The sequence below is a fragment of the Thunnus maccoyii genome, chromosome 23 (assembly GCF_910596095.1).
Source record: "Thunnus maccoyii chromosome 23, fThuMac1.1, whole genome shotgun sequence".
Classification (NCBI taxonomy): Eukaryota; Metazoa; Chordata; class Actinopteri; order Scombriformes; family Scombridae; genus Thunnus; species Thunnus maccoyii.
In genome coordinates, this window is record NC_056555.1 from 5,106,741 (window position 1) to 5,133,564 (window position 26,824).

The following is a 26,824-nucleotide window of genomic DNA, read 5'->3' on the forward strand; positions in this document are numbered from 1 at the left end:
GCACTCAAGAGTGTATGAGTCACTGTTTCTCCACCAGAAGTGTCTGGGAAAGGTAAAGACCACAGCGTAACACCGACAGTCCGATGTCACCAGCTGTCTCCGAGAGTTATCGTAAACCTTCTAATGCATAAACAAAAGGCATGTAGCTGGTGCTATCATCCTGTACATTAAGTGAGGAGGGGGCTTGCTCATTCCCAGTCAGATATAAAACTGCTGCATGGATCCAGTCTGTGACCTTTCTGTTATGAGACAGCTGTTCTGATCGTTCAGCAACCAATTAATATTCATGTGTTTCCCCCAGTACAACGTCTGCACAAGAACTGGAATCCTGCCTTCAACCTCATCACATAGAACTACAATTACTAGAAAATGTGAAGTGTGAAGGGTTCATAAAAATCTGAAATCATCAGAATTCATTGACAAATTGAACCCAATATCAATCTGCCATGTATGCAATTTCTAGAAAAAAAGGGAGTATATCTCTGAAACTGCTGATTGACTTTTAATGTGAAACACTGGCAGGAAGTGTTTAGTTTCACTGAGAGAAAGAACAGCAAAGTAGAGATTATAATTATAATTATATTAATTATAATAAGTAGTACTAAGTATGGTATAAATAAGTTTTATTTCTGATGTAAAAGATGCTGTGGAAATGTACATTATGCTGTATTTTACTGTGACAACGAGAAAACATGGAGTGAGTTTGCATAATCTGCAAACTACAGCTAATTAAAAGGGCAAATGGAAGCATTCGTCATTATGAAATATGATTAATTGTACTTATAAAACATTAAAATGAGAAATGCAGGCCTGTCTCCAGTAATGGCCTGTCTGAAATAAAGACCTGGTTCTCACTGCAATCGAGGTAAATAAAATCCCCAGCCGCTATTTGTGAATTTGTATGTTTTTGCCACAATACATCATTCTCCAATCTAAATATTTAATCTCCCACTTCCACAATTGAGAAATATGGGATATACAAGACTCTTGTGGTGAGTGCTCTGAGTTTCATGAGTAGTTAATCATATGAGGTTTAAGTCCTGTTTTTTTCATCTGTAAGTAATTCAATGCTATACAAACAAAGCTGAACAATAAGTTTAACTGAGAAATTGTACAGCTTTTGCACTTGCTGTAAACTGTGGTTTGCGAAAGGAGTCTCGATCTTACCGTGGGTGTAGCTGACCCCTGGGCTGAGGGTAGAGGGGGTGGCTACGTGCTCCCTGTTGGGCGTAAGGAGGCCTGCCTCCTTCTCCCTCTCTTTGTCTCGCTCCTTCACCTGGCGCTGGCTCATCCTGCCTGGGGTCAGAAGGACGGTGTCATCCCCGCACACTACAGCAGCTACAAACACAGAGAGACACGGAGAAAAAATTACACGGGAGGTGAGAGATGAAAATGACATGAGAGAGATCAGACATGTTGTCAGAGAGCATCTACAGACAGCCCTCTTGTGGAGCATCTGCTAGGTGCAGCCCTTCTGTTTCATAACACATTTTGATATCTTATATAACATTCGTTTTTATCGACGTGTTGCGATTGGAAAAAGAAGTGCTGATAACCTCAATATGTGCACTTGTTCTCCTTATCACTCCACCTTGTTTACCTGGTGCTTATTGCTTAGCAATGGGAGCTCATTTTGGCTGACTGAGAGCTAAAATAAATGTTTGAATTTTAAACATTTATCTTTGTTTAAAGAGATACTCTTTGATTTTTTTAAAGTGCCTGACAGCCCCACATATACAGTAAAAGTCAGTTACATATGACCACAGTGAGCTGAGATGAGATTTTGCTTAAAAGCCACAATAGGGCCTCTATTGATTTTTTTATTGTTTTTTCTCCACACCTATTGACTTTTTTTTCCTAGGGAACAAACAGTATACGTTTGGAGTCCCTCTTAGGGAAAAGAATGAACTAATATCATCGATGCATTCCTCAAATGTTGTATGCTGTCCTGAACATTTCTGTCACTATATTGTCCTAGCAGCTTTTCTTCATTAACATAATTGTGTACAATAATGCAGTTGTTTATTGTTGAGGTACTCTTTAAACCAGAGGAAAGACACCTTCTAGATAAACTTGTCTACTGTTGTATAGAAAAATTGACCAATTTCGCCCAGATATGAGTACAGATATCATATCACATTAGTGGTATACTTGACATTACTCAGTATCATTCAAACATAATCATGACATTCAAAAGTGGCATTACAACAGCTGCATAATTGTTATGGTAATAATGACAAACCGCTGGTAAGTCTGCTGGTGATAGCTCTGCACTGTAACAGCTTCAGCTAATGTTAGCTTCACAGGCTGGGAGGACGAGATGTTTCACAACCCCAAATCCTAAAGATGTCTATTCAGAGCTTTTAATGTGTTAAACTAAATGATGATATGATGAGTTTAAACGCTTAAGCAGGAGACACATCTGTCAACCACCTGTCTGTCAGTTACACTTGGAAACTACCAACCTACATGTTTCCTGTCGGAAATTGACGTGGGCAACCACCTTCATCATTTACATAGATGAAGTATCACCACTCTATTAGCCGTAACAAAATATAGCTTACTCCCTATTCAAACTTCAGAAGAGATACAGAGTGGTGTTTCTCCTTCCATAAAACCATTTTTTTGCCACCAGCATGCAGAAAGCATATCAAGCAGACAAAAATGTATTGCTTTTACTGTTGCTTGCTGTAGCTTGTTAAAGGACCAGTATGTGGCATCGAGCAGAATGGACTTGGCAGCAATGGAATATCATATTCATAAGTATGTTTTAATTAGTGTATAATCACTGAAAATAAGAATCGTTGTGTTTTCGTTATCTTAGAATGAGCCCTTTATATCTACATAGGGAGCGGGTCCTCTTCCACCGAGGCCGCCATGTTGCACCGCCATGTTTCTACAGTAGCCCAGAATGGACAAACCAAACACTGGCTCTAGAGAGGGCCCTTTTGCATTTTTTGTGAGTTTCACAGCCACCGTAGTTTCTCCTACACGCTTGGGAGGGGAGGGTGAGTGAAGGGGTATTCAGTTGGTTTCAATCTGCACCCTCACCAATAGATGCTACTAAATCTTACACACTGGTCCTTTAAGACACTATTTATTAGGCAAGTCATGATGTGAATTCCAGCTCCTGCGATTTTAAATTTTCAAATCACGATTTTAATATAAAAACAATTAACTAACAAAATAAGTGAATGCTTTTAAACCCTCTGTTGTTGCAATGCATCCTTAGGGCACAAACAACATATGAATGAAGGTTATGCACACAGGTGCACAAAAACATTGCACAGTGTGTGTGCAGCTAGTGAGTCATTGTGGACATGCGGCTGCATACATGTAAAGTATTTGTGCTCTCGTGTGTGTATGTGTACACCACATATACGTGCTGACACTCTTTCCACACAGACACCACTAATTTATAACAGAGTTTAAAGGCTGTACTAAAGTGAAAAACCAGGTGGCAAAACCACATAATAGAAGCTAAAATGCATTTTTTTAAAGATACGGTTTATTTGGTTATTTTTGAGCATTTTTGTCTTTAATGGACAGCTGATGGTGGAGACAGGAAATAAGGGGAGAGAAAGGGGCATGACGTGCAACAAGGTTCCACAGCTGGAGTCGAACCAGGGAGGTTGCAGTTATGTGGCATGCACTGTAACCATCTGGCTACCATACCTTGCGAGGCAGCTGGATTCGTGAGATCACAAGATCAGACGAGAATCCACTTTTTTTTTAAGTTATGCGCTTGTGTCTGATCCGACGGTGGTTCGGACCAATCAGTGTCCTATGAAGATTCCCATGTGATCTCACGAATCCAGCTGCTTCTCAAGGTAAGACGCTGATAGATGATTCATCCGATCACCTGCCAAGTATTTTTTGACAGTGCCCTTTTCCCAAACAGTTTCCAAGGACGACTTCTCAGATGGTTCTGTCTATCAAACCATCTGGCGCGTCAGGTTATCGGCTACCAGGGCGCATGCATGCAATGCATTTTTAAGGAGGCAATGATGTTTCAGACAGTGAGCCTAAACAACTCAAAACACCTGCAAGTACAGAGACAGCCCAGAGCAAAGAAACTGTATGCAAATCCAGCTCCATGACAGAGTGCAGCTAATGGTTTATTAATGAGGGTGAACCTCTGCTGGAGAAATCAAGGTGCTGGCAGGGCAATTAAAATAACTTAAGTTTGTGTAGTTAGCAGTCTGAGAACACTTTACATACATTATACCATGGCAAAATGAAAAGTTAACACATAAAAGAACATGTCATATAATTACATCACTATGTCCCATCTACCCATAAATACCAGCCCTGGCCCTTCCCCGCCTGTGTTAACTGCCCTTAGCCCTTCCTCTAAAAGGTCACTGGCTTACCGGAGGTGGCATGATGCTCTCTCAACTCTGCATGGTGCTAACAGGGGGAGAAGAATGGAGATGGAAAAAGTACAAGAGGAAGAAAAAAAAGTAATTGTAAGGAGGAAAACAGAGAGAACATGAAAGAGAGTGAGAGATTGAAAGAGTGTGTCAGAGGTTTTGGAAAAGATTAAAGGAGGGAAGGGGAAGAGGGGGTGTCGACCATGTGTTGTTGACCAGATGTTGGCAGAGGTGGGTTTGCGTGCAGCGGGGGTTGGCCATAGTAGGCAGCATCAGCGACAGCAGGAGAAGCCGCAGCCACACAGGACGACAACCAAAAAAAAATAATGCAAAAAAAAAAAGAGGAGACAAGAGACAGAAAACAAAAGAAAAAACAGACATTAGTTTAACCAAAATGTTAACAGAGGACACAACAGACCGGGGGTAACGGGAGGGACAGAAGACAGGGGATTGGGTAATAAAAGATGAATGAATAAGCTGACACAACACTAATTGCTGCTACATCCATCCATAACAACTAAAGCAACACTTAGGGTGCTTTCCGATCGTCTGGTAGTTCCCTGTGAAGTGGACTGCACAGGGAATTCAGCCATGTTCAGTAAGATTCCAGACCGCAGGGAGCAAAAAATGCTCACTTCAAAAGGGAGCTGGGAACTGTGTAGGGAAGAACTGAACAGCGGTCTATCAGTTCGCTGAAAGTTGACAAGCAAGATTACCCATCAGTCATTGCACCTCACTGGAGCGGTGAAGTATGCCAGGGGAAAAGCAGTGAGAAGTTTTACCTTAGAAGTGTCAGGTTGAACATAGTGACAACAACAGGACGCATGAGATCTGGCATTAATTTCATGCAGTATTCATAATTATCAAGGACGACATAATATTATCATTACATAATAACAATCTGTAAATACTCTCTCTTTAGGAATAAATCTTCTACATTAATCATATCACATTTATTCACACTTACATATATTTCAATAGAATAGGTTTTGTAATGGTATCAGTTTTTGTTTCAATACAGTATATATTCAATATTTTTTTCTACAGTGGCAGCAACAGGTATCTGTGGTGTTTATGTTACCGTGGTAACGCACAGAGGAAGTGAGCAGGGTGTTCCGAATGGAGGAATTTTGTCAAGGGAAGTTCTCTTACCAGACATTCCCTGAACAGGGAGCAGGGAGTAACTGTTTATGTTCACTGTGGAACAGAATGCAGCCATTTCTTTGCTCTAACTGCTAATCTAGTCTCTAATTACTAGATGGAAGCTGCTATTGGAATAATTAAGACTTTTCCAGTGAAGTGTTTTGTCTATGAAATGTCAGAGTAGTGGAAAAATACCACTGACAATTTCCCAGAGCCCAGCGTGACATATTCAAATTGCTTGTTTCACTTGTCTAAAACCCCCCAAAATTCCATTTATTCTCATACGTGCTAAAGAAAAGCATCAAATCTTCACATCTTAAAAATATAACCAGTGAATGTTCAGTAGTTTTACTTGAAAAATGATTAAAATTATTCATTGGTGAGAGCTGTAACAATTAGTTAAAAATAGAAAATGAAACATTAACTATTTATCAGCAACTATTTTCATAATCAACTAATCATTCAAGTCATTTTCCAACTGAAAATGTATATTTCCTACATTTGTCTTATGTGATCAGAAAATGAATATCTTTGCATTTTGAACTACTGTCAGACAAACAAAGCGATTTGAAGATGTCGTCTTGGGTTTAAGGAAACTGTGGTTGTGAAAAAAAAAAAAAAATCAGTCAATGATGAAAACAACTTTTTGCCCTATACTCTATCAAAATAGTTGCCATTAATTACCCATTAATTTTCTGTCAATTCATGAATTAATTTAACAGATCATTTCAGTTTTAGCAAATTCATTAAAATAGAATTTTAAAAAGTTAGAAAATATAAAGAATATTAGATTTGTTTTTAATAAATTCTCTCTTCTTGTGTCTTTAAATTATGAATTAATAATTCAATATAATCAGCAGTATTTTTGGCATTTTTGTTTACAATTGTACTGTACAATTATAGGGGAAACACTGATCAGGGAATGTCTAAATTAATCTTTAAAATACTTTGTTATCCTATTTACTGTCTGTCAATCTAAACACATCTCACAATTAATTTTTCTCCAATCTCAACAATACCCAGTTTGTTGAGATTAGAGTTCATTATTATAAGGCTTGTATGAGTCCATTTCAACATTTCCAAGTCCAACCCACAGAGCAGCAACTGGAGGGTCTGATTGGCCAGATATTGAACTCTGGCCCCACAAATACCTCCTTCCACCTGTTCCTGTTCACAACAGCAGACAGCAGCACTGTACACCACACACACACAGCTGACCAAAAAATATCCCCTACCCCCTGCAAGTGACACCTTCACATACATTTACAGTCATCTCTCAGACTCACTAAATACAACACATTGCAGAATTTTCCCAATCTCTCCAGCAAAAGCACAACATTTAGCTCTCATAAAGGTTTAGTATGAACTGCTCATTTAACAAAATCCCAATAAACATACGATGGCGATCCGTACGGCTGCAGCAGGTAGCAGGGAAAACTGACGTAAATCGGGATTCCCTAATCCTCAGTCAGATGAAACACGACCACAGGGTTTCTCAGTAAGAAGAAAGACAAAGAAAACAATGCTACTGATTGGATATTGCTCAGTTAATCAGGAAAAGGAAATAAAGTCACTAAGTTCTGATTGGTTAGAACCCATAGAGCCGCTGGCTGAGAGGATAGACGACTCTAAGAGCTGCTTACAACAATAAGGCAAGGATTAAGAAACTGTCACTGAACGTCAGAGGCTTTGTGGGGAGGCATCAACAGAGTGGTTTTCTAATTTAATCCCGGCTGAGCTCATTGTCTCCAAGAGACAGCGCAGTTACACTTTGACCACTCCCTTCAGTGTTGCGAAACACTGACCTACAGTCACTGGGGGGGGGGGGGGGCTTGGAGGTTAGAGGAGCTTGTGATCGGAAGGCTGGGAGGATTCCTAGAGAGTTCTTCCTAGGAAGTCTAGAGAATCACACCAACAATCTCCTGTTTACATGCTCGCTTCTCCAAACTGTGCGATAAAGCTGTCTAATCCCAAAACAAGCCTCAATCATATTCTCTGTTTGTTTCAGCGACAGATCATCTGTCAAACTGACAGACTGACAGGTGAACCCGGGGTGGATGCTCTTAAAAAAGCCTGCCAGCCTCACCTGATGACTAGTGCTGATTAACTATGCAGAGAGACTGACAGAGAGACAAAGTGAAGGGCTAGGAATAATCTGAAAGTGTCACTAAGGAAAACATATAAACTGTGACAGGCAGCCTGAGGAGAACTTGGTTGGTACAGTGTAATGGAGCACACAGTTGGATCACTCCATGTGGCAAGCCTACATTAGCATCTGAAAAGCTTTCTCGACTATAAATTGATGATCAAGCAGTGGAGGCTAGTAGATGACTCGACTGCAGAGGGGTGGGAGGTAGATCTAAAAACATGACAGATCAATCCAAGGGCTTCAAACAGCTGGCTACAGTTTGACTCACAGGGAAATTAGTTTGATGTTTTGCAGAACCTGGAAGTATTAAAAGTAGTTCACAAAATTCTATGTATTGAGTGTCTGCATTTCTAATCCAACAACTACTCAAAGGCCTTTAATGGTTTTTAGGTGTTTGAGGTTCCACGGTTGATTTCCCACAAGCCTGCTGTCAGAAGATCTTGTAAATTTTAGTGAGCTTGTTTCAGTATTACTGGAGTAGTATTTAACATGTTGTAACTGAGACTGTGTTGTAATGGAAATAAAACAACATCCAGAAGTGTAAATGAGAGAATTTTACTATTTTTTCTTTAAAAAATGATGAAACGACCATTTGAATATAAAAATAGTTGGCGGTTAATTTTATGACAATCAACAATCAAATAATCGACTATAATGGTTGATGCTCTGGTACAGTTCATGCTCAGCTTAGAGGTAGCGCGCACACACACACACACACACACACACCCCAGATCTGATTACGGACAGTGGAAAAGATGACAGCTGACAATCACATTGTTTGTTCCGGATGAACTTTTCATACAGTCTCGCATATCTACATGTGAGCTTCCCATTACCACCAGATACTTTAATTAGACAGTGAGCTCACAGCTGAGTACTTTTATATCAAGGCCACCTTGACAGAAACACAAAGACAATCTTTATCATTCACTTTCCTTGCAGTTACAAGCCTTTTTCTGTATCTCACTAACAAGAGATGTGAGCATATTTATAATAATTCTGTGCTGGAATCAGTAGGAATGAATACTGGGGACTCAAGATGTTCATGAAGACATTTAAAGTCTTTGTTTGTGTCACTGTAACATAGAATTATGTTGCTGGTGATAATAGTAGTCGCAGTAAAGAAGAGTACTGTTCAAAATGAAGCTGTAGAGAAGTTCACATAGCTGGTGATGCAATCCTGGGTTATGTTGTAAGACTCTCCAGACATACTGGTTATACTATAACAGGTTAAGTATCCTTTTACTAAAATGTTTGCCAGTTTCAATTTAAGGGTCGACTAAACAGCTAATCTTAGATAAACTCGAGGAGTTGAGTTATCAGTGGCACCAGGATGTTAGTGAATAATATCACAGATGTACATGTATGATTATGAGACTCAAAGGTGATATCATCAGCTAAAAAAAACAAACTGAAAACAAGGCTGGGCATGGCAGGTGTTGGTGCAATACAAGACCGCAAGCAAACCACAGCTTGATGTGCTTGATTAGATTAAATTCCTGTGAATTCCTGAGAAGTCTGTTCTACCATGAAAACCAAAAGATGATTTAAGTCTGAAGTTTGCACTTATTGCATCACATCACTCGCAACTTTGAGGTGTGAATGAATCAAATGAATCACTGAATCATTGTATGACTGTCAGTTAATCTTCTCTGGATTAACAAAGGTAAAACATTTAGCAAAGCGGACCAACGTCATTTCTAGGAGTAGTGTCTTTCTAAAGGGATGAAACCAAGAGGGTCGCATTTTAACATGGCAAGGTGACATTTTGCTATCTGATTTTTGGGGGCTTTTTGTCTGACGTTTATCAAACCAAAGCCAGCAGCCTGCTGTGTTGATGAGGGGACACTCAAGGACAAAGGAGGAGATACGATTTTTTTTTACAGTTTGGAGAGACATTGATTTTGTGGGTCACTTGGGAGGTTTTTTTTTTTTTTTTTCATTTTATCTGTGCAAAAAGCAATTTCGTCTCCGATATCTGGGCTTTTATCATCATATTTTAAAGCTATGTTGTTGCTACTTTGCTTCTGTTTGACACCTTGTAAATCATTTAAAAAGCACATAGTCCATTTTATTCTTAAAGTGTATTTTTTTTAATATGCAGTATATTTCAGGTGGCAGTGCCTTTGTGGCAAAGGCTTCAAATTACTCAGTTAGATCAGCTTTTGACCAACAGAGGGAGACCACACCGAAACTGGAAGCAATTGATTTTGATGCATAATCTTGCCGTTTTCAATGCTGGTGTGGCCAAATAAAAAAAATAAAAATGATAACACTGTATACACATATATGAAGCTCATGAGTAAACTACGATTTCCAATAGTTCAGTTGCTTTGCATGAACTGCTATTTAATTTCCTCACCTGCACATTCTCATTGCATCCCAACTCCCATCTACACAAGTTTAGTACCGTATTTTAACAATTCACCATCTAGTCTCATTTATCATCCCACAACAAAACTATATGAAGCTATTACTACAAAAATGACAGCTGAAATATCCATGATCATGATATAAATATTTAATACTACATCACATTGTTCTGCTAAGAAGACACGCTGGAACAGAAATGACCCTCATCTTCTCCAAAGCTTCAAAAGCTCTACAGGAAACACTGCCATAAACACAGCACGCTCTCTGCCTCTGAAAAGATGAAGAGTGCTTACGCAGGATAAAATGCCATGACATATTACATAATGTTTAAACATCACTCCCAGCATATCTCTGACCTAGTTCCTTTTTAGTAGCAGGGAAGTAGGAGATAACAACAACAGCTTTTTTTTTTTTTCCTTTTTTTCCATGTATCTGAAGGGCACCTTTTGCCATTTATTCAGCAATGTTATGAACACTGTTATGAAGGCAAAAGCTAAAACAAGCCTGACACTAAATGAACTTTTCTGTGTATTCAACGATACTAATTTCTTAAGAATGTACATTCTAACTAAATTCTCCAGTCTAGTGTGTGTAAGTTGATGCTAGAGCGTGAATACATTACAGAATAGAAAAAGATCAGAGATTAAGGAGAAAAAGAAAAGATAAAAGAAAAGACAAAGAAAGAGACTTGGAGAGAGAGAGTGAGAGAGAAACATATTTCTAGGTGCTAGACTGCTGCTGAACAGCTGAGTCATCACTGGCAGCTATTAGTTCAGTTAACACTACATTCTTGGAAATACGGCGACTGTGTGGTTACAAACTTTATCACTTTATTGGTTTGTTTAGTATATTAGCTTGTTTTATATATATGTCTGAAAGTGTGAATCATATTTCTCGGTGGTTCATATGGTCCCTGTAAATACAGATGGTGGAAAAAATGACAGGACATATAGGACAAACCAACATAAAGTGTCTTAGTAAGGTGTTGGTCCACCATGAGCCTCCAGAACAGCTTCACTTCTCCCTCATCATAGATCCTCCAAATCTCACAACTCTACCAGAGGGATGAACACCATTCTTCCAAAAGATATTCCCACATTTGGTGTTTTGGTGATGGTGGTGGGGAGCGCTGTCTTAACACGTCGCTGCACAAAAAAAATCTTTAATGTGAAGTTATTTTTATATAAACATGTTGGTTTGTGCAGCGTTAACTTGAAGATTCATCCCCGGTTAAAGTTAGCCAATAAGTTCATGATGTTCAGTTGACTTGTCATGAAGAGTACTCACCGCTCAGTTTGTGAAAACAATGGTTATCTTTCATGGTTTCATGGTTATCTTGGCTTGGGCTAGAGACTTAAAAAATTCAAAGCCTGCATTACAAAACTGAGATTTGGGGTTTGAAATAGGTAGCAATGTAGGAGGCGAGGAGCTAACGAGACACTATCCAGTTGTACTTTGGGAAACGCAAGACTGGGTGTTTTTTCAGCTTGACCCGTGCCAGGAAAGACAGGATATCTCGGCCTCTGCTGCTTCGATTTTGTCACCAAACTTTATTAAAGTGCAGTTCGGAATCAGGTGTTTGTATTATTGAAAGTGTTTCCATGTATTCCAACTGGAGATCAATCAAACATTTTACAGCGTCACAAAAATGCCATTGAACTTCTCAAAGTTCAATTGTTGGATAGCAGTCTTGACTACCTGCTCACCATGTTAATGTAGAATGGTGACTTGCTATTGTGTTCTTATTGGGGTTGGGCCCTACGAGTAAATGAACCAGCACTTTCGTTAAAAGGAAAGTCACCCGCCTACCACACACTATAATGAAGTTTCTCACAGCTGCTGTTGTGACACAGGATTAATCAGCAGTGTTTGCTCACAATGACTAAGAGCTAATGAATGGTTCATATGTAATGGGATTTATCTCTTGTAGTGGTTCCATGTACTGTATGTTTAAACATTTCCAAGAGCTTTGGCGTTTCTTCTGAACGGTTTCCCTGATAAAAACACCTCATGTTCTTTACAAAATTTCAAGGACCCATCTATCCACAACACCTGACACTTGTACTCACTACCGAAACGCACGGTTTGCAAATAAACAACTCATTTTGTAGTTTCCAGGAAACCACAGCACACATGATAACACTTTGTTTCATCCTCCTGTGCTCGTCTTAATTAAGCAACCTGATAGAAGCTACATCTTGTAAGGGTGTCGTGATCAAGAGTGTTTCACCCTGATTCTAATCTTATTACTGGTGATCAACATTGACTCAAAAACAACTGCAATGTGAATTCAATTCGGTCTTATTTCCTGCAGTAAAATAATCACTAACTAAAAGCTACTGACGTCAAAACAGCTCAACAAAGAAGAAGCATTCATAATCAAGTTTATGAGAAAGCACTTTCTGATTGCTGAATAAATTGTTTCTGTAGCACAAAAATAGGTTTTGAAGATAAACAAATAAACTATTAGCAAGTTAATCAGAAATGCTATAATTTTGTGATATCAGTACCAGAACAAAAGTGTTTTGTATAGGCACCAGTTTCAGAAAATATCAAACCCAGCCTAAATGATCGCTTTGTTCAATCAAAATATGTCAAACAGGATATATTAATTGCTGTGCAAGACAGAAAGAGACGGTGTAAAAGTGATCAATCTAGCTTATTCAGACTTTCTCTTGTGGCTGCACTCATGGATAGAAAGAAAAACCAAAAGTTTTATTCTGCCAGACAAATGGCTTCATGTAGTTCAAGACTTCGCAGCCTCTCTCTAAAGTCAACCCTGCTACATGCGACACCATAGCATCAACCATTTATAGTACACCAGGGAATACAAAGCACTCATGCTGAAAGGTTGGGCTAATTATTCTACTGTGGTTAAGGTCTGGATTTGTTTATTCGCAGTGATGAAACATGGGAGCGAAGTGACGAAAAACTGATGATAAATGATAAACCAGGAAGAAAAAGTTGTGCGGATAAAATAATAGCTATAGATCTCCTATGGGCAAACAACCCAGTCAGAGAGAAACTTGTTCAATTTGGTTTCACCACATTCATTTTGCCAGATTAGCATGGCGCTACTTCCACCAAATCCTAAACCAACCTCACCATTTAGTGCTGGTTGGGTGTGAAGACAAAGTGCCACATCTGACACATCTGTCAGCAGGACGTAGGTGCACTGGCAAACCCTCAGTGTGGGCGGGCAGGGAGTTATTAGGTGCAGGTGGGTGCTACCCTTATGTTGGCTGATTTACATCTCGAGTGGAGCTGCAACAAGCACCATAAATAAAACGTCTAATCATAAGGGGGCAGGGAAAATGGCCAGAGTCAGCTCCATCGGCTGAGATACTGTACAAAGTTAAGACCTGAGCCAAGATTGTCAATACTGATCACTTTGAGACAGCTGTGCCAAATGTATTCATAAATTTCTAAATTGGAGTTACAATCTTGCAGTCTATCGGCATGAGCTGTCTTAACAGTATTCAAGTTTGTGTGTCTACTGCATAGAAAGACGGGTACATGCGGAGCAGGTGAGCACAGTTCACAGAGTTCACATTTCCTTCCTGGTTAGTGTTAAAAAAAAAAGTTATAGCCAGACTTGTCAACAGTTCGTCATCACTTGAGCAGTTTTTAGTGTATCCACAGAAATGAAGGTGTGAGCAGGAAGTGATGGATGTGTAATGACTGCTGGGACAAAGTGGCAACGGCCTCACTACTACAATCCAAAACTGGTTAAGTCAGTGCAGCTTTTTTACCCACTCTGCTAGGGATCAGGTGTGGAGAACTTGGCACCATCATTGAAGAGCTTTTTTTCTACTACACCTCATCATTTGCTTACATAAGGTCATGACCTGACTCTTTTGTTCATTACTAATGAAAAATACTGTCCACTGAGAGCAACATGTACCAGTCCATCCTTTTTTAATTCAAATATTTTTCAGTAAATGGCTTTAAAGGGTTTTTTTTTAAGGTAGTGCTTTCTAAATGAAGAAAAAAAGAGTATGTTGCCCCAAGTGTTAATGAGGCTTTAAGAAACTACCAAAAAGCAGTACTTTAGTGATTCATTGTCCCTGCATGACAGTCAATGCAGTCTTTACAGTCCAGACTCTAGGAACGGTACATTTTCTGCTACAGAACAGCTTTCTGGAGACAATTACAGTTAAGTGCTTAAGGAAATAACAATACATATAAAGATAAATGCCGAAATGTGGATGCTGAACTACAGTTAAATGTCGAGTACATAACTTCTGCTACAGTTAAGGGTGGAGGAGGACAGAAAGGAAATCGGAGGCCTTGTATGGCCCGACAGGAAATCCATAAAAAGATAATTCTCAGCAGCAGGGCAAATTCCGACAGTAAAGCAAACAGGAGCAATCCCGATGGATTTTTTTGTTTTTCATCGTCTCCATTGCTAACATAAAACCTAATGATGTCACCTCACAGGCAACCAGGGAGAAAGTAGATTAAGAAATGTTGGTTTTAGGGCATACATAGCTAGCTGATGTTTTATTTTTCATGAGGGAGCTGTGGAGGGGGACTTATACGCGACACTCAACCTCACACAGGCTGCAGACAGCATTTCATTAGACATCTCAGCGTATCTGTCTTCATATGGTGGAGGTGGGGGGGAGGGGGGGAGGGTAGCGGGTCGGGTCCATGGGCCTCACGCAGAGCGGAGTCTCGATTTCATCCCTGCAGGGGGGCTCGAGTCTCAGGGACGGCGTGGAGGTGACAGCATAGTTGTTCTTAAAAGGAAGAGTGGTTGCGATATTGAAGATCTAAAATGGTGATAAGATAGGAATCAGGTGCTATACTTCAACTAAATGAGGTCAAATGGCATTTTGTGATTGTTATCATTCAAAGGACCTTGCAATAGTGTGAGCGAATACATTTTAGTACAAACAACTGAAGTGGGAATGAGCTAGTCCTCATCATAGCCTTCATCAAAGGCAATGCCGTACGCAATTTGGCCCGGTGTCAATTTGACTCAGTTGTGAGCTAGACCGCTGTTTGACGACTCAGATAGCTGGAGTGTCCGGCAAATATGTTTACACTTTTTAGTATTTTGAGTTGTGGTTTCACATGAGACTCTTAACACAAATAGTAGGTGTTAACTCATATAGGGTGCTGTTACCTTGGAAGAACTTCTTGAGAAGTGCTGAAATACCAAGAGCTACATATGTTATCCCTTCTTATATTCAAATGCTTGTTGCAACATATACACTGGAGTCTGGTAAAAAGATTACAGTGGTTGTTCTTACTTATTTTTTTTTACCATTTACAGCTGTTTATTTATCCTGCTATAGCCATTAAATGTATTTACACTCATTTGTTTCCTCTCTACAAAGTAGTCTGCATTGTTAGTGGAGGAGGCTGCCATTCCCGGACTGAATTCAAATAACATTATCTGTAACAGCAAAAAAGGCAGTCCCAGATGTTATGAGGAGGAGACATCTGCATTAGTACAAACATTGCTACAGAATTTTATAAAGAAGACATCGGATTTTCATCATGGCCGAACGACCACAGAAAAGAAAAAAATTACCATCTGAAGGTCATGAGTTATCGGTACATTTCCTGTCCCCAGTGATTGATAAACGTGTCATTTCGAAGAAACTCTGGAACTTCTTAGTATTACCACCAGGAAGCACAGGTGTCACCAAAATAAACCAGAGTTCATATCCTACGGATTATAAATCAAATTTTATTTCCTCTCTAGATTTGAGAAGTAAATATACTTCAGTGTACTTGTGGCATTTAATATAAACATCATGACTATGACTCAAAAATCTGTCACTAAATAAAATATTTCAATACAGCTGACGTGCCTATATTATAAAACTACTATATTAAATGAAGAATGTATGATGACTATATATTATCACACAAAAGTCTTTCGGCAACTTGAATTTAAAAATCAGTTAATACTATTCTAAAGCTGTTTAAAATTACTCCTCTTGTGGGAAGGGGCATCAAGCCAATCTCCGGCCTCCAGCAGCTGTTCACAATGAATTAAAACAGGCCTAGGCTACTACTATTAATCTGATTACACTCCAACCCAGCTGTCTGCAACTCTGAGCTTTAGCAAATACTACTGCAGAGCCTCTTTTGTGGGAAAAAAAGAAAAACACAATCATCCCTGGAAAACTGCTGTTACATAACTGCATCTAACTGTAAAGGAAGGAATCTGTCTGTCTGTATGTCTGTATGTATGTATGTATGTATAAGTGGTGTAACGGATCATAGTTGATCTGTGATCCGTACGGATCACCCCCCACGGTTCTGCATGCATGTGAACCACAGATTAATTGCAAAATTTAATGTCTCATTTAAGACAAAGAAAACAAACTGCTGTAGGTACAAGTCATAGACAGACAGCACGTCGCTAACAGAGATTTTGAAGAGCAACGACTAAATCAGCATCTAATGGGTCCAAAGTGACATTTGCAGGTATGTTTACATGATGTTTAATGTGTTCCTGCTGAGCAGCTAATTAGCTATCTAGCTGCTAACTGACGTTAGCGGTGCACTTTTCCCTGGTGAATGTTTGTTTGGTGGCTCCGTTCAACAAGCTGAGCTGCGGGAGAAGACGTGTGTTCATATTTATAAATTATCATCCCAGTTTTGGTGATGTGAGCACAGGCTGTTGTTTCATTCACTACTATGTTTAAAAGAGGAAGGTATCACGCCTTATATTGCATTTTAATTTAACTACTGAGCATTGAATATTTTATATATTTTAAGATTTTATGTAAACATTGGACATCTTTTCATTTAAGACCATGGGTAAATGTTAAGTTCCATGCTGTAAGTGTTTTACAGAATATATGGAAAACAAAGTTTTATTTGTCTTTTTTTTTTTTTGCTGATCCGAAAAAAGATCTGATCCGTGACTAAAATCCGTGATACGATCTGAACCTTGAGTTCTGTGATCCGTTGCACCCCTAGCATGTATGTATGTGTGTCCTTTATGTATCTCGACTACCGTTCATCTGATTGACTTCACACTTGGCGGGTGTATTGCAGAAGACCCAAGATGAGTGTTTCATTTTGGTGCAATTTGGACACACGACACGTTCAATATCGATAAACTTTGAATAAACAAGTGATCAGCGACCTGCTCCGCTCTGCAGCAGCGGGGCAGTGCTTCTGGGCTCTGCGACTGCATGTCATGATCAGAGCTCTACAACCCTGCCATGAGAGAGAGGAGGGCACGACATCTCTCTTTGTTTGATAACATTAAAAGTAAACCTTTGTTGTGGGTTTCCTGACCCGTTTTAAAAAAGACCCAAAGAAAGAGAGAGAGAGAGGGCAGGCAAGCGGAGACATTGAGCAAGCTTTCTCTGAGAGAGAGAGAATGACAAAAATGTGTCATTTTCTGATTGTTTCACAGCGATTACGTTCTTTCGTTCTATGTTCACAAATAAACAACCATCAAACACTCAACAAGTGATTTACTGTGGAGACAGATGACTAGTTTATGTCTCATTTTCCTCCTCTGTATTTCTCCTTTTCATTCATTCATTACATCCAACAAATGCAGCAGTGAATACAAAGAACAACAGGACAAATCTGATAACATAACTGGTAGGTGAAATAAATGGTCGGCAACCACAAGTTAACTGCATTAATTAATTAATTATTTCATTAATTAGACAGCACCGTACAGTTTCCTGTCTGTATGAGAATAACAAACTGAGGGGGAGGAGGAGGAGTGCTCCGCTGTGTTGTTATTAACGTCATGTCTCCAGCAGTGGAGAGCAGCCTCTCTGCTGCGCCGTTAGCTCCGGGGAAAGCCATCGCTGTCCAACACGCTGAACGGACGCAGGGTTTCTGAGGTGAAACAGACTGAGCACTGAGTTATGTTCTTCACCTCAGAGTTGGCTCAAGATGTTTAATGCTGCAGTGTGTGTTGGTCGGCTGGTCTCGTTTGTTTCTACCGATCGCTGCTCCGCTCCGCTCCGCTAACGTTAGACTCTGAGTGACGGCATAGAAAGTTCACAGAATACTTCACGTTTGTCTCTCAAAGGTAATTATTTACTCTAATGCTTGCAACCGCTGCCTTTTTTGAAGATGAATTACAAGATAGTCGAATGTAACTCTAGCATGTGTGCGCTGTAGACAGTCTGGAGGATGCACAACTGAGTTCCGCCTTTTTCGTTCTGATAACATCACATGCCCGGGCATCGGTAAGAGGAACTGATAAGCTCGGAGGTATACGATTCTGATGGATTGGACAATTTGGAACCGGTTTTCAACTAGATCTTCTCGAGTCCCATCTCTATATAAGCACAACTGGTTTCAGCACTCGAATGATCCTAACTGAAGCCACTGAAAATAAACAATCTAAGAGCCCAATACGATCAATCCACTTTATTTTAGGATGCCAATTTTTACAAAAGCTCTCTGTTATGTATTTTATTTTAAATGCAGCCCTCTTTATACTTGAAATGAGAAAAGAATCTCTATCACAGTACTTAACATCTGTGTATTATAGAAAGTTTCTTTCATGTTGTTGGTGTATATACTCATTCACACATCACTATATTCATTTTTATATGCGTTGAAGCAGCAATACCAGAGGCCAAGCAATCAGCCCGTTTCAAACATGCACATTTTGAACGGGCACTGAACTAGTCCTAACAATAGATAATTGGTTAATTTGCCCTCATTCAAATGAGCCACACATAGTAAAACATTTAGGTAACAATTAAGAATCTTGATTCTTGCAGTTAATTTATGTGATTGCCAGATAGAAAATAAAAGCTTTTCATTGTGTTTTAACTTGAAAGCCTCATTGGGTTTTTTAATTGGGAGAGCTGCATTAAGGAGCTATCATGTTTCTATGTCTCCCTGCCTGTAGCTGTCTGACGTGGGTCCTTCTTCTGTTGCAAGCAACCAGAAACAGACCTCCCCCTCTGTCATTAGCCCTGATTAGATCCATGCTTTGACTATCAGCCTGCAGCAGCCTTCCCAGTTCAGATAAATACAAGAAGCACTGTGAAGTCACTTGAAGCATCAAATACTGAGCCATGCGACTCTCTCTCCTATGCTAATAGAAAGAGCATGATCTGCGTTAGCTGTACACGTAGCCCTTCTTCATTCAGCGGTAACATACTGAGCAAACAACAAGCTGTTAGAGTGGAAACGCAGTAGACTATGTTCAAGTGTCAAGCTTGAAAAAAAACTTTTTCTGACACCACCACATGACCACGTATTTATTTTCTACGATCAAATCAAGTCAGACTTTTAAAGATGTCTACATATTACAGCTGAAAACAATTCTTCAAATGCAACTCTACACAGTATGATCTACTTCAGACTTGCATCAGCCAGCCAGCCACTCAGACTGACATACAGTCTAATCCACCCACTCCTGTTTCCCGTTTTAAGAGCAGACAGCGTTAAGGTTGACTTACAGAGACGGAGGAAATGTGCGCCGTGTGTCAGTCGAGGGAGGTGAGCTTGTCGCTGCTACTCCGTCTTGGTCGGACTAAACCTGGTACGACAAGCCACTGAGCTCAGCCCTGTCTCTCCCCCACACACACATACACACACACACACGCACACACACACACACGCACACACACACACAGAAACACTGAAGGGAGGAGACAAGGCAGAGGGAACAAGCATGCAAGAGAATTTGAGCCTCCCTCCCTTTCTCTCTCTCTCTCTCTCTCTCTCTCTGATGAGTGCTCTTCCCTCTCTTTTACTTCTTCTGTCATCACTCGCAGCCTTCTTTAATTTTCTTCTTTTTCCTACTCTGTAAAATTTGTTACATCACCAGCATTTGTTTACTCTTCCTCAGCTCTTTCTCAGGCCTCAAAGCTTGCTGTGCTTTTCAAAGCACCAAACAATCCATCCATCCATATTTCATCCACTATTCTCCCTCTACATTAAGGAACCACCAATCAGGCATTTAAATACAAGCATACTTTTCAGACAAACATCATCTGAAACACAAACTAGCAAAACACCCCATGACCACAAAAACAAGGAAGTAGGCTGTCGCTGTTTGTAAAGGGGCTGAACTGAAAGCCACAATCAGATTTTGAGTGTACTGAAGCAGTTATTAGAGCAAGCTATAGCTCTGTGTACGCCCTGGAGGACAGCTACTGTAACCACACGGCTCTTCCTCATGCTCTTGTTGACTGAGGCCCTTCTGCACCAATACACCAAAGCGAGCGAGCCAATCTCCCCAGCCATCATGGAAAATCACCCCAGAGGACGACGTGCTCACGACACACAGCCACCCCACTACCTTATTATGGGCCCAATATCGCAAGCTTTAATGCACTCTCCTCTGCTACCGTTTCCATTAACTCAACTGTTTTCCCCACACACCACACGACTGGGGCCACTTTAAGATACAACACAGTGTTTTGTAGTTGCGGCAACACGCTAAATTGAATTTCGTTCAATAAAAGTAAAAGAAGACTCGATGCGCGCCTCGACAACAAACACATTTAGACTCCCCGGGCAAGGTGAAACGGAGGTCTGCTGTGTTTACATTTCACAACACTTTCACATTTTTGGGAGTATTCTGTACTGCAATTAGGATGAGGAGGATGGGAAATGGGGAAAACACAGAGCACAAGCAGTTCAATAGTCAACAGTGGCTGTTCTCAGCAAACAGTACTATTAGACTGCAGCCCATAGTCGTGCTCACCAAATCACCAGCTAGCTTAAGATATGATTTAGAGCTTGATAACAGTTGGCAGCAGTATAAAGTATTCTGAACACATGACCGTGTGAAAATTCAATGTTTCACATCTTTGTTTTCTAATCTCCTTGGCAAGACACTTCAAAGGCACAGTCTGCTCTGACAGATTTTGTTTTTTTTGCAGAGATATTATGTCTGTTTCCAGGTGAATTTTTAAGTGGAGTCATTCATTCTGGGACCCGACATCACTGATTAACAAAGCAAAGTGAGTTTATGACTAAAAGGGCAAAAGTTCAAACTAGGAAAAATCTCAAGGAATGAGAGTTTCTCTTCCTGTCCTCAGCTGTGATGTTAAAGGCAGCATTAATTGACTTTTAGCCACTTGGGGGCAATGGAACAAGCTGTAAAGACTACACTGACATATCATCTCCTTTTAAAGTTGTTAAGGTGAAAGTTAGCTAACAGTTGTGAAGTGAACACCCTGCAGCCATGGAGCAACATTAGCATTCATTTGGAGTCATGTTTCTGGCCACTCTTGTTTCTGGAAACCAGTGTTAATGTCGTTGATGAGTAATTTTCATCATAGTTTTCGTCAACAACATTTTTTCACTGACGAAAACAAGACAATAAGTAAATGAAGACTAATTTATGATGACAAAAACTATCTATTGACACTTTTGTCAATGAATAAAAATTAGACAAAAATGTTGGGGAGAGATGAGATGTGAAGATATCAGACATATGCATAAATTTCACATTTGATGTCAAGCAAAACAAGACCCTGAAAGACCCTTTGTAGACCGTGTGGAGCCACAATCACCGGTAAAAACACAACGATCTTGAAGTGACATTTGGAGAAGAGTCATCCTGAAAGCACCGTTGTCCTGTACTGATTAGAGAGGTGAATGACCCAGAGTTGCTAATCTTAGATTGTAAATTAAAAGATTGATTGACACACTAAAGATAATAAGTGTAAAGTTTCACTGTCCTCAAATTGAAACAAATAGAACAAACAGAAGAATGCATGTCTGAAGAAATGTTTACATTGAGCTTTCAGTACCACACCAACATGTCAAAAATATAATAATAATGTTGAACTTATTGTTATTGTTAACTTAATGTTAGACCTATGATGGGAGAAAGGAGCAGAAATGTAGTATGCTGTGTGAGAGAGGGGAGGGGAGGGGGTGAGAGAGAAAAATCACAACTGGATTTTTTTCCCCTTATTCAACCTCACGGATACTGGGATGACAGCGAAGGGCCGCAGAGTGCAAATAAAGCTAGTGTATCTCAGCAGAATATTTTAACAGCTCTTCTAAGTACAAAAGTGACTCTACAGAACAACAAGGAGGAGGGCAAAGCTAAAAGGATTGGGCGCATAGGATTACTGGTCACAACAAGTGAAGATGAGGACTTTGTTCTAATGATGGAGACAGTAGAGGTTATCTAATTATTCAGGGAGAACAGGCCTAATGCTCATTGGTGTTATTTTGTTATTGTCTGAGATGGTCTTTTGCAAAAAAGCAAGGCCATATTCTTGTTTGTTTGATATGAGACTTGGTTTTATTTGTATTTGTATATTTGTAAGACATGTTTCATATCACAACAGTTAAATATGTGTCTGTATTGCACATTCAAACCTTCATAACATTCCATAGTAACAGGTAAATAGATGTTTCCTCCAGGAGTCTATAATGAGTTTGTAGAGCAATCTGTGTATATACATAAAATTAACTGGAAATTCTAGAGAAACATTTACATAATGCATTACACTTTAACTAAACCTGTTGGATTTAAGTCAAATCTACTGTAGATTTAGTCACTAAAATCTTATGATGTTTAGTCAACTAAAACTAGACTGAACCTTAAACAATTCAGATGACTAAAATATGACTAAAACTGCATGGCATTTTAGTCAGAAGACTCTGACTAAAACCAAATTAAAATTTACTGTCAAAACAAACACTGCTGGGAACTCAAAGAATGTAAGTCCCAAAGTCCAATGCCTGCTCTGGCTGCAAACAAGGTTGATGAGTGTGCTGAGAGTAAAACAAAACAGGAAATTGCTGGTAAAACCAAAACAATGAGCTGAAAGACGCTAAAATTCTCTGTTGAGCTGAGAGGAACTGCAGAGTTGGGTGATAATTCTCAGTGGATTTGTTACTATAAGCAACAACTTTCACACTACACCTAGTCATTTAATCCACTATTAATATAAAAATATTGATTAGTGCAGCTTTAAAATGGGACAATAAAAACAAACCCAGTTTTAAAATGATGGCCTTTTATAACAGCTTTGACCATCAGGGCATGAGCAGTCAGACAATCATACAGGTTGTAAGCAAGCAAACAGTTTAAATAGATGATCTAAACCACTTGATTTGAAGATAAAACCATTAGTCAACATTTTACATGCATCATTTACATTGGCTTCTTCTTCATCTTCTTCTTCCTGTTTATTGGCACACTTCTACATTTAACAACTCGTCAAAACACATATTACCAGTGTTAACAAGGCATCAACCGTTAGAGACTGTGGTTGGATTAAGCAGCTCCTAGATGCAAATGAGTCAAGCGTAAGAGCGTGCAGATCTTGTATTTTGAAGATACTTGCTGTTTCATGTTTTGGAAACCGTCTTTCACATATGTTTAGAGGAGTGGTGCACATTGAAAAAGTTGACTGTTCTGTTCTAATTGAGGAAATGGGCTAAATGTTTCTTAACAGGCCTACAAAAGAGCAATTGTAATGGAGAAGTCTACATCTAGTCTGCTGAGAGAGATGACCATGATTCACATCATGGGGTTAGATGAGAGAAATGATTTGCTTCTGGGAAAAAAAGACCTGTTTCTCGCACTGTACTGTGGTTGCAGACTAAGTCAAACAAACTAGAACATCCTTCGGTGAGACTGAAAGTAAGAGAATCAACCAAATGAACAACATCCACCACATCCAGAAGTGTAAAGTTCATTTGCAATGGAACATTGGTTATTTTAATTAGACCAAAGAGCTCAGCTGCAGGCAGGAAACTCCTGCTGAGCGTGATTCAGTCTGACTTTGACAATGTTTTCATGAAGAAGAAGGAACAACAAAGCGCCCATTTATGGTAGTAACTGTGGGGACAGCACAAGACTAGTAACAGTAGTCCGAAGTGCAGAGAATTAGGTTTTCTGTTATTTTTTCTTGAGAAAATGTTGCAACTCAGTCATTTGGAGAAAAGCAGAACCTTCTACAACAGTATTAACAGGGTAACCTAATTTAAATATCACAAGAAAAAAAAACAAATTTCAGATTATTTTCAGCCTTTACATTTGTGTCAAACACTGCTTGGGCTTTTAACTGTTTTGTTTGTATTCGGCTCTATATGCTCTATATGTGGAAGCTCGTTCAGCACAGAAAACATCTCAACTTTAAACACAAAGAGCTGCTGTGGATAAAGCAGGTAACAAGATACTTGAGTTACTTAAAGATTAAAAAGGGGCTACTTAAAGTCTGAAATGAAACAAATAAGTTGTGTATATTGGTAAGTAAGCTGAAAACCTCTGCCAACAAGGATAGTTGTAGCAATTACACAAGCAATTTACCACATCCCCTGAAACAAACAGCACAGCACTAAGACAAACTAACAACTAACATTATCTGCTTTTAATGCTGTTAATCGACCAAACAAATCTATGACAAAACACTGCCAAACGGGTTTAAAACCTAGCGTTTGAACCAGGAAATAAACAACGTAGCAATTTACAGAAATTGGTAAGATAATACATAATTAACGGCAGTTAAGCAAATACAAATTCACAATTTTGAGTGTATCTGTAAGCTCAACAGAAATTGTGACTTATGTATATATCATCAAAAAACTGATAAAAATTGTTGATTACATTTTTTGCCATATCACTCAGCCTTATTTCATAGCATTCATTTCAATATCTGCTATATCTCACTCATACTCATAGAACAAGGGTTGTACAAGTTCTACTGTTCTTTCTCAACCATTGCCGCACTGTCTCCATCTCTAAGAGATAAACATCACAAAGAGTATATTATTCTATAGCTCCTGTAGTATATGACATTCTGTATACTTTGCAGTCAGTGGAGGATAAATGTATGCATGCTTGAATGGCTCTCAACTATGAGAACGACTGTATATAGGGGCGGTATACAGTGCCAGTGTATGTCAGCTACAGGATACATTTGTAAAAGGGGACATACATAATGGTTGCCGCTGTATTATTGTGAAGATGGTTGCCACTCCTCTCACTTCTCAGTGCTGAAGCAAGCAGAAAACATACTTTTATCATCATTGCAGCCCATGGGCTGACACACCATATAAATCACCGTCCTCCAACCAAAGGAACTGGATACTCTGAGCGGGAATGTGTGTCAGTTCATGGTTCATGTATGCACTCACTGATTTACATGTAGAGCTTCCACTGCGGTCAGAAAAATGGGTGCATTGTAATTATATGGACTAAAGATGAGAGGACAGGCGCATTCTTTAACCAGAGGTCACTTTATTTACTGAGGACAAGAAGACAAAACATTTTTGGCTATACAACCTTCATCAATGTCATCCATGGACATCAATATGCGCTCACTGATTCACAGAGAGCTTTGTGACAATTCGTATAGAGCCCTATAGTAAAAAGCAATACTTTAATGGCTGTATTTTTAAGGGGAACACACACACATCTTTCCCACAAATTATCCAATCTATGTGTTGCTACGTGTCCCTGCCTTTTTCCTTCTCAGTGTCAATAAATCCATACCGTCCTGATTACTGCCCTCAAATCAACAGCCCACCCACTACCTTGGCCCAGCAAAGAGACTGATTTCTCCATCAGGGAGAAGAACTGGACAAATCTTGGCAGGAGACACTCCATTTCTATACTGCACGAGCTCAAAACCTGAATGCTACAATTTGCAACTGCCCCCACATCATCTAAAGTACACTTTGTCAAGTCTTTTCAAAGTTAGTGCACATTTTCACTTTCATTTGCAGTTTTTCCAAGTCTGGAGCCAAGCTAAAAACCGTGGAGGATAAGCTTGCTTTTCCTGTTTATCTTAACCCATTTACTTTAGTGGTGGGAATGTGTCTCATGAGCCCAGGCTGTCAGCTCGGCTCTGTCAACAGCACCCTGAGTCCACTGATGTACAGAAGTTGATGCAGCCTCAGTTTCTCACTCCCTAAGAGCAGCCTGGAGCCAATTTTCACCTCTGGCTTCTTGCAGCCTCCTGTGGCTCATTCCTGTCACATTATGTGGTGAAACAGAGAGTGTACCTAGCTCTGACGGTTAGAAATATCTTTTAAACAGCAGAACCAAAAATAAAAAGGATGTGTTTACATTTTTCAAGTCTATCTTCATAAAATACTCCCATGCCAAGATGTACACTGGTTGCTTAACCCTGTAAAGCCCACTGTTGCAATATTACAACAATCACTTTTAGCTATCCTAAAAAAAAATCTGTAAATGTTTTTTTTTTTAAAAGACCACATTTACATAGCCTATTGTTTATCCTTGCAATGCTATTGGATACTAAATGTGTTTATAGGTCACATCATTTCTTTGATGATTCACTATAACTAAGCTCTAAATTTGTTTTCTCTGTTAAAATTTGGAGTTTAGACAAGAATTGAACAAATGAATAAACTGTTTCTGGTTGCAGTATTTGAAGCTCTATCTGTAGCAGAAACTGTATCTGTAACTTATCAGTTAAAAATAGATTTAACTGATCCTGGGCTTTTTTCTGGGCTTTGTTTGTTTGCCCAAATAGTTGCCTGTTACATTAGTTAGAAACAGGTTCTGACTGTTCTGAATGTTTTGGGGGATGGTTGTTGCATTGTTCAGGGACATGTGTGAGGATGTAAATGTTCTGGGTACTCCTTTACTCCTTTAGGTATGATAGGTAGAGAGCATAATAGGCTAGTCAGACAGTATTGTGAGAATTTAGTGGAATGTGTAAATAGGATTAGGATTAATTGGCACTGATATTATTTAGCCTGGAAAATACTTGGCTCTCAATCCTGAACACTTGGTCCACCACCCTATCTATTCCTTCAGGTTATCTAATACAATATAATACTTATATATATCATTAATACATATATTTATTATTATTTGTTT

General features: G+C 39.4%; 1 protein-coding gene across 6 annotated transcripts in view; it reads right to left on the reverse strand.

Annotated features, from left to right (window-relative positions):
- Nucleotides 1-26,824, reverse strand: part of osbpl8 (oxysterol binding protein-like 8) — a 96,341-nt gene that overhangs the window by 38,163 nt on the left and 31,354 nt on the right. For 3 of the 6 annotated variants that reach the window (XM_042403243.1, XM_042403244.1, XM_042403245.1), the window contains 2 exons: nt 4,374-4,410; nt 1,168-1,338 (listed from right to left, as the gene is read on the reverse strand). In XM_042403243.1, coding sequence (XP_042259177.1) covers nt 1,168-1,338; nt 4,374-4,410 — 208 coding nt within the window. Of the gene's footprint in view, nt 1-1,167; nt 1,339-4,373; nt 4,411-19,454; nt 19,551-26,824 lie in introns of those variants that run through there. The other 3 variants (XM_042403247.1, XM_042403248.1, XM_042403246.1) reach the window with 3 other exon arrangements.